At 43.8% G+C, this 14330-nt stretch overlaps 1 protein-coding gene across 1 annotated transcript in view; it reads right to left on the bottom strand.

The window, feature by feature from the left end:
• Positions 1-14330, bottom strand: part of clybl (citrate lyase beta like) — a 38585-nt gene continuing 24255 nt past the window's right edge. The window contains exons 4-9 of the mRNA XM_068746484.1: positions 10520-10708; positions 6104-6205; positions 4988-5081; positions 4183-4350; positions 1111-1235; positions 1-96 (exon numbers count right to left, since the gene is read on the bottom strand). Coding sequence (XP_068602585.1) covers positions 1-96; positions 1111-1235; positions 4183-4350; positions 4988-5081; positions 6104-6205; positions 10520-10708 — 774 coding nt within the window. The remainder of the gene's footprint in view (positions 97-1110; positions 1236-4182; positions 4351-4987; positions 5082-6103; positions 6206-10519; positions 10709-14330) is intronic.

Below are 14330 nucleotides of genomic sequence, written 5' to 3'. Positions count from 1 at the left end.
CTATTTCTCCGGCATCACGACAGACAGTGTAATGATGTTCTGGGCCTGTTTCAGCGACGGCATGTCGATCATGCTTCCACGGAAAGTGAATGCACCCTGAGCAGAGAGGGAACATTTAGAGCAGAGACGGACAGCAACATTAGAAAATATAAAAAAGTTCTGAGATGAAGGCAAGAGTTAGATTAACAGAACACCTTTATTTAATATCAAACTATAGGTGTAACAAAAAACAAAATAAATAAATATAGGATACAGGAGGAAAAAAATTCAAAACAATGAAAAAAAAAATGTTTTTCAGAAAACTACTTTCAAAGATCAAGAAACCTCAAGTCAAAAATACATTGCCAATACCTGGAGGTAGGAATTAAGAAAAACAAGCACCTGTCGTTCTCTAAAACAAAGGAACTGACCCTGTCCAATGTTCAAACCCTCACCCTAACACGGAAACACACACACACACACACACACACACAGCGTGGCAGAGGGATGGGTAGGATATGAATCCCTCGGGCAACGCTTAGGAGCCGCTCTGGCAGGGAGAGGTTTGGGCAGATTGTGTATTACATCAGCAGATAGCCCACAGAGATCCACACACAGGATCCAACCATGCACTAAATTAGGTAACATAATATTGTACATTTAATTGGCTCTGAGAGTCACCCGGGGGTGTACAGTATGTATTCTCTGGAACTATAGAGTGTGAGCGGGTAAGCAAACGACCGGTCCGAGCCTCCCAGAGCAGAAACGACACACAGTGTGACGCACTGGAGACGCAGACAGCACACATTCGTCTCACAAGCTGCTCCACAAGCTTTTCATTTGTTAAGAGGTTGATATGAATGTTGTTGTTTTTTAAGTCAGCGTAACTGATTTCCTTTAATTATTCAAGTGACATTAAATGAGAAATATCTACCGCGGCCTGAAGCGGGTTGCTTCATCCGCATGCGGCACCGAGCTCTCAGCAAATTACACCAACATCTTTCAGATTATTCATTTTGCAGCATAAATCATCCCAGCATTGAACAACTGGGATGAACAATTATAGACAGACACTGGCACGAAAGAAAGCATGGCATAGTTTAAACCTTTCTGGAAGGAGGTTGTCATCACCTTTCCCTCTTTTTGGTGTTGATCAAAAGCAGAGATGAGCTCTTTGGCCCACTGGACCCTCTCTGGACGGGGGGAAAACTCCTCCTGCACAGCCTGGATCTGCCCTGGGTGGATAACCTGCTTACCTGCAGGGAAATAAAGTGAAATCATGTGTCTTCAAATAAGAAGAAATTCACCAGTCTGGTGAAAAACCTCCGAAATATTAACACAAATTTAGATTTTTCTATTTAAAAAAAATAAATGGCTGTACAGACTGAAATAAAACAGCAAGACTTAGAATTGATAGGGAGAACAGCAAGAGCAGCAGAGAAGCAAGGAGGAGAAGCAGGAAATACAGGAGACTGAAATGTGTCAGCGTGGCCTCCGGCTTGGAGGGGCATTCGACGGCAGTGCCGTGCAAATGGAAACTTTCTGTGTTTCATGTGACGGAAAGTACATTTTAAAATGTAAAGAAAACCAAACAGAAAAGGAAACGAAACCACAGAACGAGTATTAAATGTGTATTAAACAACTTTTGACATGAAACGAAACTACACCTGCATCCGAAGTGAAGCCCAAAGCCTAATGTGGATATCATCTTCACAGCCTCACATCTTCCAGCGCCTCTCACACCACAGACATAATCCCATGTACATTTGCAGATCAAACTTGTAGCGATAAGTTAAGGTTATGGCACGTCTGGCGAGAACGACGGCTCAGCGGCAGCCAGCAGGAACTCGCCACTTTAGGGCTTAAGCTCTGTCACCGGCAGCAAATCCTTCAAGGTGGCCGGGCAGGCGGGCTGCACCAGCAAAAAAAAAAAAAACTTAGCCCGGGAGAGAGGAGTAGAGGCGGGCAGGGGCGAGGAGGAGAGGCGTGGGCCAGAGAGGAGAAGAGAGGAGAGGAGAGGGGGAGGAAAGAACCCATTCCCTTCATCCGGCTCCACTCACCCCGGTTAACCTCAGAAAAACACACATGCACAGCAGCTACACAATCAGCAGCTACACACACAGCAGCTACACAATCAGCGCGCTGGAGCTGAAGGCTGGAATTATTAGATGAGCGCATAATTCAATGAACTATGACTTAAGACTAATGGATAACTCAGAGGGTTCGGGTGCGTGCTGCAGCACACAACATGCATATATGGGTGTGTGTCATGGTGCACATGAGGAGAGGCCCGTGTGTTTGCGTGAGAGAGTGCAATTTAGACTTTTCTTCAGCAGCCTGAGGAATCCCTAACATTATGTTTACAAGTGTGTGTGTGTGTGTGTGTGTGTGTGTGAGAGACCATGTTAATGTGCCTTTGACTCACCTGATCCAGAGTACTATCTTTTAGTACTTTCCCATTGTGAATAGTGTAAATCTGTTAGACAACCTGTGTGTGTGTGTGTTGCACTCGCATTCTTGCCACCTGTTTTTCTTGTGGGCTGCAGATGGAAGCATGTTTCTACGCTCAGACAGGCTTAAATACAGTCGAAGAGGACGTCTCCGTCTGTGTGTGTGTGTGTGTGTGTGTGACAACAGAATGACAGGGTAAAGAAACAGACGGGGTGACTCAGGTGCCCTCAGTTACAACCCATTGGTTCTCCGAAAAGACATGGCTCATGCCCTCCAGCCAATCCCAGCCTGCCATGTGGTGCTGGCATTTCATTGGAGGATTGCTATTTAGCAAAGTGCTCTCAGGCGAATGATGGACGGCGTCCTGGGGATAGAAGTGAAACGTGGTGCTCAGGAAAAAAAGAGAATATTGCAGAACTGTTCTCGGTTATTTGGAGGCAAAGATTTTAAGGAGGCATCAGTGTTTAGTGAACAGAAGATAAAACAAAGTACCGATGAGACGATGCGGTAATTAAACCTCCCAAATGAAGGATCCTCCTCCCTACCAAATTTAATACACGTTACGTTCTTGCAGAACTTTGCATCTCAGCAGTGTGTTCCGTACTCCGTGCTAATGGATCCTGATCAGGCTTACGTGCCACCAAGGTCGATTCTTGCACAGGTAGACGCTTCTGGCTGTACTGTATTATTACTTAAGCACACTCGGCTAGTAAAAGCTGCTAATTAAGATTACAGAGAGTGCCCATGGCTTTTAAACCACTAATCCAGTGCCGGGAATGGTAAATATAACCATTTATTTCATAATCTACCCGTTTCCATTATGAGCTTTCACATATTTTCCTCATCAACCACACACCTGAACGCAAGTCCGTTTGCTAAACGATAATTCTGTTGCTGATTCACACAAATCCCACTTAAAACAAATTAACACGTGTTAAGTGTGAGTCAGCTCAGGGACTCACAATTTTGTAGTGCCAAAAACATGTTAATATTTTCTAAATTCGTTTCAATGTGAAAAGTTGACTGACCACTTAAAGTGCTCTGAACCAATTTTTCTCTAACAAAACTCTCTACTCTCACAGTTTATGTGGATCCAAAATATGTCAGATTTCAATATAAAGATACGATAAAAAAAAGAATATACAGTATATATATATACACACACACACTGTATATAATAAGTGGAGGGATGACTGGAACATCCAATCTGGAACAGGCTTTCTGTTGTCTGTTACATGTGGTCTCCATGAAGCTCTCTCTCTCTCTCTCACACACACACACACACATTGAAAGTGTTGCCTGGCTACAGAAACACTGTTAAAGTAAACACGTCCACCCTTTCCTAATCACAGCCTTAATTTATACTGGCACGCACACACTGTTGCACAAAAGTAGATAGCACTAATGGCAGGAGCAACACAAATGTCAGACGCGCATTTAAGATGAAATTGTTGTTCAGAATTTATTTCCGCAGCTTTTAAATAGCAAAAAAAACAACAATGACAGTTTGTTCTAAAAACACTTTCGGAAGCAAGACTTTCACTTTCATCTAAAACTATATGAGTGTTAAATGGTGAAACGCTATGAATCCCACCGCACTTCAAAACAAATATACTGGACCTTGTCGGTCTCCAAGTCAGAGGAACAGGAGATGAGTAAAGAAAACTCAAATGTTGGTTTGCATGCAAGTTGCATGGTCAAGTGTGCGGTGTGGAAGTCAGAGGTACAGACATGTTGCGGTCAGGACTTTACCTGTGAAGCCCATGAGAGCCCCCTCTCTGGCCTGTCTCCTCAGCCCCTCCACGTCTTTGTAGTCGATGTGGACCAGGTCGATAGCCTGCAGCCCAAAAGCCTTGGTGGTCACAACCACCTTCTGCCTTGCATAAAGAAGCTCCCTGGCATCTTCTGTCCGCGTGGCGCCTACAAAACGCCGGGGCACAAACAGGCGATGGTCAGCTGGGTCTCAGAGGAGGCGGTGATGATGAGGGCAGCAAAGAGTCGAACGCCATGGACAGAAGCCAGAACAGCAGCGACACTGATATACAGTCGCTGTCATCGATGTCCTCTCTTCTTTGGTGGTGGGGGGAGTTTAATATCAAACTACAGAGTCAAATCGGGTCTTTGAATGTTTTCTCCTTTGTAAGCCGACATGCAAACATTCACTGTTGGAATCTTTACATTTTGCTTATGAATACAATTTACAGAAAATGAAAGGTTAGCATTTATCAAACGGACAGCGGAGTGTTTGTGTTTATAAAGCCTCTTCTTAACAAACAAACATTTAATATAGATATTACTGACATAAGATCTTTTAGATGCAGCCCCCCTTCGTCCTTGTGATAAGGGGGCCATATATATATAATAAGACACTGGGAGACGGACGCTGCAGAGGAAATACATCCTCATGTCGCCACTCGTGCATCACACATCTCTTATTCCCTTAAAATAGGCTATTTGTAATCAATTCCTTTTATAGCTGTCCTCTGAGCAGCCTTTTAATCGTTTAGTCAATGGCCATCAAAGAGTGAGGAAGCGAAACAAAGAACGGAATAGCTACCGATGCTGGCACAGAAGTCATCGGAGCCAAACACCACGCCGTCATGGCGGAGGCCAGCCTGGGGGGCAAGCCGACAAATTTCCTCACAGATCGCCTGGAGGGAAAACGTATATGAGAGACGGACTTCAGTGATAGAGAGAGCGCAAGGCAGGAAGTTGAAGAGATACTGGAAGAAACACAAATGAGAGAACCTAATTTTACTCCAGAAATCTGCAGAAGTTCCAGTGATCCGGATTTCAACCATCGAATCGCTCAAATTCAGCGTAGTTAGCGCTTTTCCTAATCTATTATTGCATTTAAAGGATGAAGTTGTGCATAAGTGCTTGAATGAAATCTTAAAATCAAGAAAATAAAAGTTAAACCAGCTAATAAATAAATAAAAGGGGTCATTTTATGCAGTAAAATACAAGGCAGGCTACCCAACAATATAAAAGATGTTCATCTTTTACCAAGCTTTGGTTACTTAAAGTTATTTAATGAGGAACATTATTATTAATGTTAAATGTAAAAAATGGTATGTGATTGTGGTTCGGAGCATCAAACAGAACAGAAATGTGTCTCCCGCTTTCACTGGCCTCCAAATGACTTTCACCACAAATTGAGCCACACTTGTTTGCTGTTGTTGTTGTTGTTGTTTTTTGTGCGTGCAACATGGGCTGTGGGGTGTCTTCAATAATACACGAGGCAAGACCATAATCTGTAATTAATACACACACATTTAGAAAAGCATGAATACAGCCAGATAAATAAAAGAAATGAAATGCAAATAAAAAAAAAGAGAAACGCAGCTAAAGACCTGAACCTCCACCCAGATAAAGGAGTCAATGTACCAGATAAAAGAAAATGCATTGATGCTTGCCAAAATATCATTGAGAACTTTGTTACTGTGATATTAAAAATTATAATCAAAAAGTGTCAGAGTCTGCGGAGACACAGAAAGGAGAGGGACAAAAAAGGCTCCTTTTGAAAAAGCGTCCTCAAGCACTGAATCCTTTTCATTCTGGACACTTGAAGTGCTCAGCTTGCTGACACAGTCTTTAATCTCAACTGAACAACAGACAAACAGCAAAATATCTTATGCAGGCATTTTTCCTTGGGGGGGGGGTTGTAATTTACCTTAAAATTCAGCAGACCCACAGCAGTTTCCACAAAGGTGACCAGGCGAATGGGTTCTGTCAGCGGCCGTCCTTTCAAGTTGTTCTGAAACCTGTCAACAAACTAAATACAGGGGGGGGGGGGGGCAGACAATCTCATCCACGACTCATTAACAGCAACAACCGCATCTGTAGATGAGAAACAATAAAACGCCACAACAATCACGATCAATTAATTAATATGTTCTGGCTACTCTGCAAAACCGGTCGGCACATTCATTGCAGGTTTGTCGGAGGAGGCATAAAAAAAAAAAAAACACAAAACACTTCCCAGACTGATGAGCAGCACGAGTGAATATTGTGACATCGTTCATAATAGGAACTCATTTAAGCAAATAACACCTTCTACTGGACTCAATTATTTGCTCAAGTTCCTGCTCTTCTGTAAAACGTGTGGCGAAGCGTCGCTGCTAGCGTCAGTCTGCTTAATGTATTACCACTTATATGAATGAGAAAAAAGAGGAAGCTCATACTGAGACACTAAGCCACTGCTTCACAGCGAATTTAAATGTGGAAGAAAGAAACGTTCAACAGTCAAAAAAGAGAAAAAGAAAAGAAAAAGCACCGTATGACACATCTTCAAAATTCACAGTGGGGTAAACAGACAGAGGGAAGAAAAAGGAAATCTTAACATGAAGCCTCACTTCTGATACGACGCTTGACACATTTATTATCTGCATGCAGTTGTTATTCAGAAACACATCTACGTGGGTTCAGATAACGGAGAGCGAGCGCAGGAGAGAGGCAACAAAAGCTGGTGAAATGAAATATTTTACATTATCACCAGGGTTCCCCTTCGTTTGAAGTCTTCAGTGCTACCTTCTTGCAGAGAGGCTCTGCAAAGCTACAGCCTGGGTTCCCCTGAGAGAGTGCACACATGTAAATGCACACACGGGCGCATGCATACGCATGATGAACGAAAGAGGAAACAAAATACCAAAACGAGGAGAAGAAGCAAGGTTTGGGGTGTCTTTGCAATATTCTGTTTTGCATCCCCCCCGCTCCTCCATGGCAGGGAACAGGGCGAATAGAGCAGAGTGCGATGTGACACTTTGCTGAGGCCTTTATTCTGCACAACTCCTGCTAATATGCAAGCTCTATAAGTAGGGGTTTAAATCCAAGTTTATTTCTTTGAAGACCAAAGCATTTCAATTTTTTCCAAGAGACCAGTTCACAGCTAGCCCTGGACTGCCAGTGGGGCAGCCCAAATTCCAAAATCTATCATCTGGAAACACACAAAAGCCCCCTCCGTTAGATATTTCCTTTCAAAGCCAGTCAAAAAAGAGGAGAGAGAGCAAAAGCTCAGAGTAGAAATGTCTAACTCCATGTCCCACCTTCCTCTCCTTTCTTCTAGCGCTCTCTTTGACACGGGGGGGCAGATATAAATAACCTCAGGTACAGCGCTGCTATTTTTTAAACGAAGAGCAAAATTACCCCCATGCTCGCAATCGCCATTGCCGTTCTGAAAAGTGAAAGAGTGGGGCCTCCGTTGTAGGATTTCAAAACATGGGGCTAATTTTAATCATCTCCCCATTCAATCTCAGTTGGATAAATCATATCTGAGAGATTTGCATAAATACAAACCATGAAAGACTTTCCATCTTCAAAGAGGTTTTCAAGACCCAATAGGCTTTGTACTGTAATCATCTGAGGTCACAACCCTGTGGGAGCAAGGCTGCTATGGCAACATAAAAACTAACGCTGGGGGCTTAGCATAATATCCCCCCCCTCCTTCGCAAACACAGGAAGAGATGGCGGGGGGGGTCCGAAAGGCAGTGTGAAAAGAGGGTGTAGATAAACCTATTCTGAGACAGAAGAACCTCGGTAGACAGGGAGATCTAGATGATGCTACACAGAGAGATGCCACCATGACACTGAACCACGTAGGCCCTAACAAGGCCGCGGCGAGTTGTGCAGGCGGGTTGGATTCTGCTGGAGGAAAACAAACGACAAGCTCACTCAGTGTGGCGCCTCTGAATAAAAAAGCCTGCTAACGTCTCTGATTACATGTTTCTATCCTTCGGCTGCAGTCTCCTCTCCAGTTATTATAAACACAGAGGGCCCGATTTACACTGCACAAGAGGTGCAACTAGTGTTTGTTCAACGGTCCTCTGGAAACAGAAACCTTTAGCTGTCGACTTGCTTTCAAAACGATGCCATTCAGCACCGCAGGAAAAAAAGAAAAGAAAAGAAAAAGAACGGAATAACACCTCTTCCTGCCATTGAAAGCCGCGCTACAAACAAGGCTTCTGACAGTTTTGCCACCCAATCATGAAAAGAGAAGGAGGGAGAGATGGAGCCACAGAAAGGAGGCTATAGTGGGACAAGTTTCAATTAATTTTCTTCAAAAGGGGGCCAGATTAAATGTTTCCGGCCTGCTGAAGTGTTCATTTCACAGAGGGGAAGCGGAGAAAGGGATGAGGGGAGGGAACTGGAGGAGGAGTAGAGGAGGAGGAGCAGGACAGGGTGCGATTCTTTCGCTCCCAGTGCACACCAAATAGTGTGGTGGGCAAAGAATGCACACGGCTCCGAATCTGTGTGAGAATTGTCCTCAGACAAAGGAGGGAGTTACGCCTGTTATAGCCCAATAAGGCCTGTCAGTCACACAAGGACTGGGGGAGAGGAGGCAGGCAGAGCTAAAGATTTCCACACAAAGGGAAACAAGCAAGTCCATCTTTTAGCGACAAATCAGTCTGGAGGTTCCTGCGCCACTATCAATAAAAAAAACGGGGAGAAAAATAAACAAGTGAGGGATTTACAGCTTGGCCTTACAACGGTGAAGCAAATCAGACACATGCTTACAACACTGGCACACGAATGAACACGCAAACACACAGAGAAGCATGTGTGACGAAAGTGTGTGTGTGTGTGTGGGGGGGGGGGACACAAAACAAGTGAGGTTAGAAAAAACAAAACTGCAAAAAAAAAGGCACCTGCTAATCAGCTAATACTAAAACAAATAATGATAATATAGAAATTAAAATGTATTAAATGCACCTTTTGTTAGGCAAGGGAAAGGTTGAACAAAGGGAAATAATTAGTGAACAGCCGTCAGCAATTACACATGGGAGAAATAAAAGGCTACAGGAAATAGATGTGTTGTAATAATTAAAACCTCAAGTTAAAAACTTCCTGCCTTTAACCCTGAGAGGGAGAGAGAGAGCGCACGCGAGAGAGAGACAGAGAGTCTCGTGTGTGCTTTATTCCCCCTCTTACATAACCACTAAACCCTGTTCGGAAGGCTCATAGCTCGACGCACTACGGAACGATTAAAAAGGCATTCGTGTGAAACTTTCCAGTCAAGAGTTTGCCAATGAAAAATGCGTGTAAAGAGAGAGAGAGAGAGAGAGAACACAAATACAAGCGGTGGCACAGTCCAGCGGCCCCGGTGAGTGAACCATGCGGACCTAATCATAAAGGCCCGCATTAATGATGCCACTGTCTTCTGACCTTTTGTGACCTGACATCCGTGCAGCACCTCTTTATAGACAGCCAGCGGGATGAATGGTCAAGCCCAGAACACGCCTCACGCACAGACCCCAGCTGGCATGGACACCATTGCAAAGGGCAAATCATAGGAGCCAAGACTGAGAATATTATGGTCTCATAATTAAATACAATCATTGTTCTTTTCATCTTAGTTTGTGATTTGTCTTTTCAACATTACAGCGTGATGGAGAAGAAGTACAGTTTGCTTTGCAGCACAGTTGTGATTTGTCGTTGGGGAATTAAAGCGAGACATCCTCAAAGTGGATTCGCTGTCTGACGTCTTCTAGATCCGGATGGACATGCTCGCCGCTGGAACTGGGAAGACTACGTTTGGCATGTAAGACATATTTAAAGATGACTAAGTGAATGTACAGTACGCTTGCGTGATGTTTTCGTACGTTCTAAATGTGCGGCTGAGGGCGTTGACTTTGATTTGATTCCTTCTTAACACAAAGCACGACGCCGCTGAAAGCAAGTCTCCGGGGAGGTCAGCAGTGGCAGAAGGCACCGACGGGTCGCTACGGAAAGGTATCAAGCTTCTGAAGCTAATCCGGAGAAATGTCATCCTTTTCTTGAGCAGCAGCCAAGACAAACACCGTCTGTCCCCAAGTCCTGCCGCAGGGACTCTTATAGGGAAATGGAAGCGTTTGTTATGATTGCTTTGAATGTTCCAGCGGTTTCTTCTTACTTCACGAAAAACAGCAGTTTCTTTTTTTTAACAACTCTCAGCGGTAAATGAGTAATTAGCTTTGATGACATACCACAGTAGTTTTTTTGTTTGTTTGTTTTCAACAGGAAGTTGTGACATCAGGTTATTACAGAAATCCACTTTCAGCACACTTTGACAGAACTGAAGCCTTTCTAAGGTATGCAAATATTTGAGGCCTACCCATTGCACCTCCTGCGTGTCCTCCACCTTTGGTAACATCACGGCAGGAGGGAGAACCTCCGCCTGCAGGATGACCTGTAGGTCAGCTTCAGCCAAGCCGCTGGACACCGAGTTCACCCTCACACACTTCTCTGTGCGGCCCAAGTCCAGTTCCACTAACATCCTGGAAATAGTCTCTCTGGCCTCGGTCTGCAACAAGACAAACACGTGAAATGTGTGACGCTCTATAAGTAGGACTCGGTCGAGCTCCATTCTCCATTCCAAACCATTAACAACAATAACGCTGAATAAAACATTGGAAAATGAAATAAAAGTCCAATTTCCTTCAAGGAAATGTTGCTACACAAATAATATTGACAATTAATCATAAAAAAATAAACTTTGCATTACAAGAAGCAAATAATGTGCGATCAAAGTGGGTGGACGAAAAACAAACAAACATCAATCTACAATAAATTATTATCGAGACGGAACAAGAAGAAATCAAAACGACGCAAACACAAACCGGCAGGAAGAGAGATGAGGAGGATAAAAGAAAAATCAATAGTGGAGTCTACACTTGGAACTTCTGTCAGTAACACAGTAGCACACAGCGCTCAATCCAAACCAGATGCTGGGCTGCAAGAATGCAAGAGGGCTGGAAGGGGAGCGGACCGGTCAGTAAGAGGAGAGACGTTTTCTGGAAGAAATGTGGTCCGAGTTAAGCAGCATTAGGAAATGGTAGCTTAGGAGTTGTCAGGTCGGATCAGAGGCTGGAGACGTTGAGTGCTTGTGTGTGTTTTAGTGAAAATGACTGAAAATAGATCTGAAAGGGGGAAAAAGTGCTCCCTCTTCTTTTCTGGTTTATGCTTATTCATGAAATTGAATGTGTGGAAATTACAAATGCTGTAATGCACTGACAGATGGCGGTAAAAATGCCAATCGTAGCAACCCATACTGGATGGGAACTTGATGCAAACACATACTTTTTGGATTTCCTGGGAAAAGAAACACCTGAGCGGAACTTCGAAATAAGGTGATCCAATAGTGCTTGTGGTTAGGGGAGAGAAACCATTCAATGAAGAGGCCTTACAATGAAATCTGTTGCACGAAGTAAAGAGAATTTAAGTCAAGCTCACTTTAATTGTACGAGCGCTTCATCCTCTCCAGGGTCAGCTTCTGAGACAAAACAGCACTCGCACTAATCTCCTGGAATGCAGAACTGTACTTGATATTGCCAACACTCCTCCAGTATCAATAAAATATGCTCGCATATACATATCAAAGATTTGCTGGGATTTAACAGGGGTCATGAGTTGGCTGGATCGCGTGTGTCACGCATCTCCTCCTAGCTTCACGGAATGAGACAAGCGGGATTGTCGCCGTGTGATGAGTGCGCTGTGAGCTCTCACTCGTACTCAAGTCTTGCTGCAAGCGCTCCGATACTCCCTCTTGCCACCGCTCCCCATAAGCCGAGAAAGGCCCGTAACCGTATCGGGGTAACCTAAAACGGATGGGGCCGATTTACGCAGCCATAATTCACTCTTCATAAACCTGCTACTTGGAGGATAAAATTCGGTCTGTCCCTCCCGAGGTCTCCGTGACCGGAGACAAATGATCTGTGAGAATCGCTGGCCGTCTCTGATGCCAGGAGTCACAATGGCTCTCAACTTAACTAAACATAGCCATGTAGAAATGTTCATAAACTATTTAGAGATCAAATAGACAAGCCCTGGTATCCTGGAGGCTGCTCATTAACAGGATTGTCTCTCACACTTTAGTGCTTTTGCGCATATATTTCTGAAACCACAATGTCAGGAATAGTTAGGGAGATGGCCCGGCCCAATCCTCCTTTCATCTCTCTTCCTGAGAGCCAGATTATTCGGCCCAACGTGACCCCTATAGGCTCTGTTACTCCGAGCTTGAATAAAGCCCTTTGAAAAGGATATATTTTACATTAATGGACAGCCATCCAACAAGTTGCTTCAAAGCTCCATCCACCATCAGCCGGTGTCCCACGGCGACCACTCCTGAACGTCAGCGCAGTCTCTTCTTTGATTGCATCCATCATCTTCATCATTAGAAGCTGACACACAAGGCAGGTGGGCGGACAAGCAGTCAGCCGGGCGGGCTGGGCCGTCCGATGCACGCACGCACACACACACACACACACACACACACGCACACACTCACACACACACACACTCACACTAAGGTTCTCAGGAGCAGAAAGGCTGACCTTCCAGAGAATGAGGTCAGGTTCTTGACACCGCCGGAGCGTTGATGCTCAGGATTTTACAGAGTGCTGCGTATACATAGAACAGCATGGCCACTCCCTAGTAGACGCCACAACTGAGACGGAGACGTCCAATCCGATTTGTGGACGGTTTCACCTTCCTGTCCAGTATCAAATCGTTATCACCTAGGAACAAAACAATGCCAGACGTCTCTTTTGCACAAAAGACTGGATTTAAACACTGTATTATAAACTATATATATAAACTCTGCAACAGCTGATGCAATATCAGGTCTACAAAAGTAAAAGATTTACACGCGTCCTCCTCGATGGGGCCTTGGGGCCAGTTTGCTGCAGTAGCGGACTAGAGTGTGTATCTATTCATTGTTGATGACGTCTGACACTTTGGAGTGTTCAATTCAGGAGTGAATCCCGTGTGTCACGTTTAATACAGGTGAGCGCTTTGATGACAGTGGGGTATAGGAAGTATAAGCTACTATGAACAACAGTTACCATAACGTTTGAATGCAACTGGTCTGCGTCGCTGTGCATTCATGGCCAGACCCTTCAGCTCATTGTTACGCCATTATATCCTCTGGCTCTAACACATGCTGCAGCATGACAGCACATGGCTTCGTGGCGCAAGGATCTGTAGGCAAAAATCCAAATCTTAATAAAAAAAAAAGAATCTCAGTTCTTACATTCAATACATTTTCAGTCGATGCATCTTGTTTTGGCGATAGAGTGACAAAGGTCCCATTCAGTATCTGGTTTATTGTGTGTTAAATGTTTTTGAATATTCATTTTATTATGTTTTTTTTTCCTTAGTTTTTTTTCTTTATTATTTTCTTTATGTATTCGAAATAAACAAAGTCAATCAATCAATCAATCAAAAAAGTGACATGAAACATGGCGGACAGTTGGGACCGACTGTTGGACGAAACCCCTTCCTACAGCCTTCTTCTCCCGTGGATTATGATAGTGATTAATAAAGTGTTCGGTATAAGCCTTTAATAATAACACAGGAAACAGGTAAATACACAAAACAAATAAATGAGGATCATTGGCTACAGTTCAATAAAATGTCTGTCAGCATTGAAGAAAAATACAAAAGCAATTTTCTTGGTATCTTTTGAGAGCTGCTGTTCTCTCCTGAGCAACATGTGATGTAAAAACAGGCTCAGGTGAAAGCAGCCTGCCTGTGAATGTGAACACACAAACACATGCCTTTGTCAGTGTGTGTGTGTGTGTGTGTGTGTGTTTCCAGTCATTTTGGATGGGTTTTGACAAGTGACACACTACACCCAAGTCTTCTTGAGAAGTGTACAAGGAGATTTGGGCCTTCCCTTCTGTCAGTTGGAGGCACACTCTCTTTTCTGCTCTGCTGTCAGGGCAGACAAGACAACACCATCAGCATGGAGAAGGAGACATTTGTAAATCATGACACCTGCTTGTTATTTCTGGGTAAAACTGACAGCCCGGAGTAGAAACAGCCAATTATTACACACTATTTATCCACTTTAATTAGCTATGAAAGGATGTCATTACAGCACTTTGGTTACACTTCATTACAAGATGCAATTAGATTTTTTAAAA

The sequence above is a fragment of the Brachionichthys hirsutus genome, chromosome 12 (assembly GCF_040956055.1).
Source record: "Brachionichthys hirsutus isolate HB-005 chromosome 12, CSIRO-AGI_Bhir_v1, whole genome shotgun sequence".
In the NCBI taxonomy this organism is placed as follows: domain Eukaryota; kingdom Metazoa; phylum Chordata; class Actinopteri; order Lophiiformes; family Brachionichthyidae; genus Brachionichthys; species Brachionichthys hirsutus.
The sequence above is the reverse complement of the archived record's forward strand: the minus strand, read 5'-3'. Positions and strand labels throughout refer to the sequence as shown.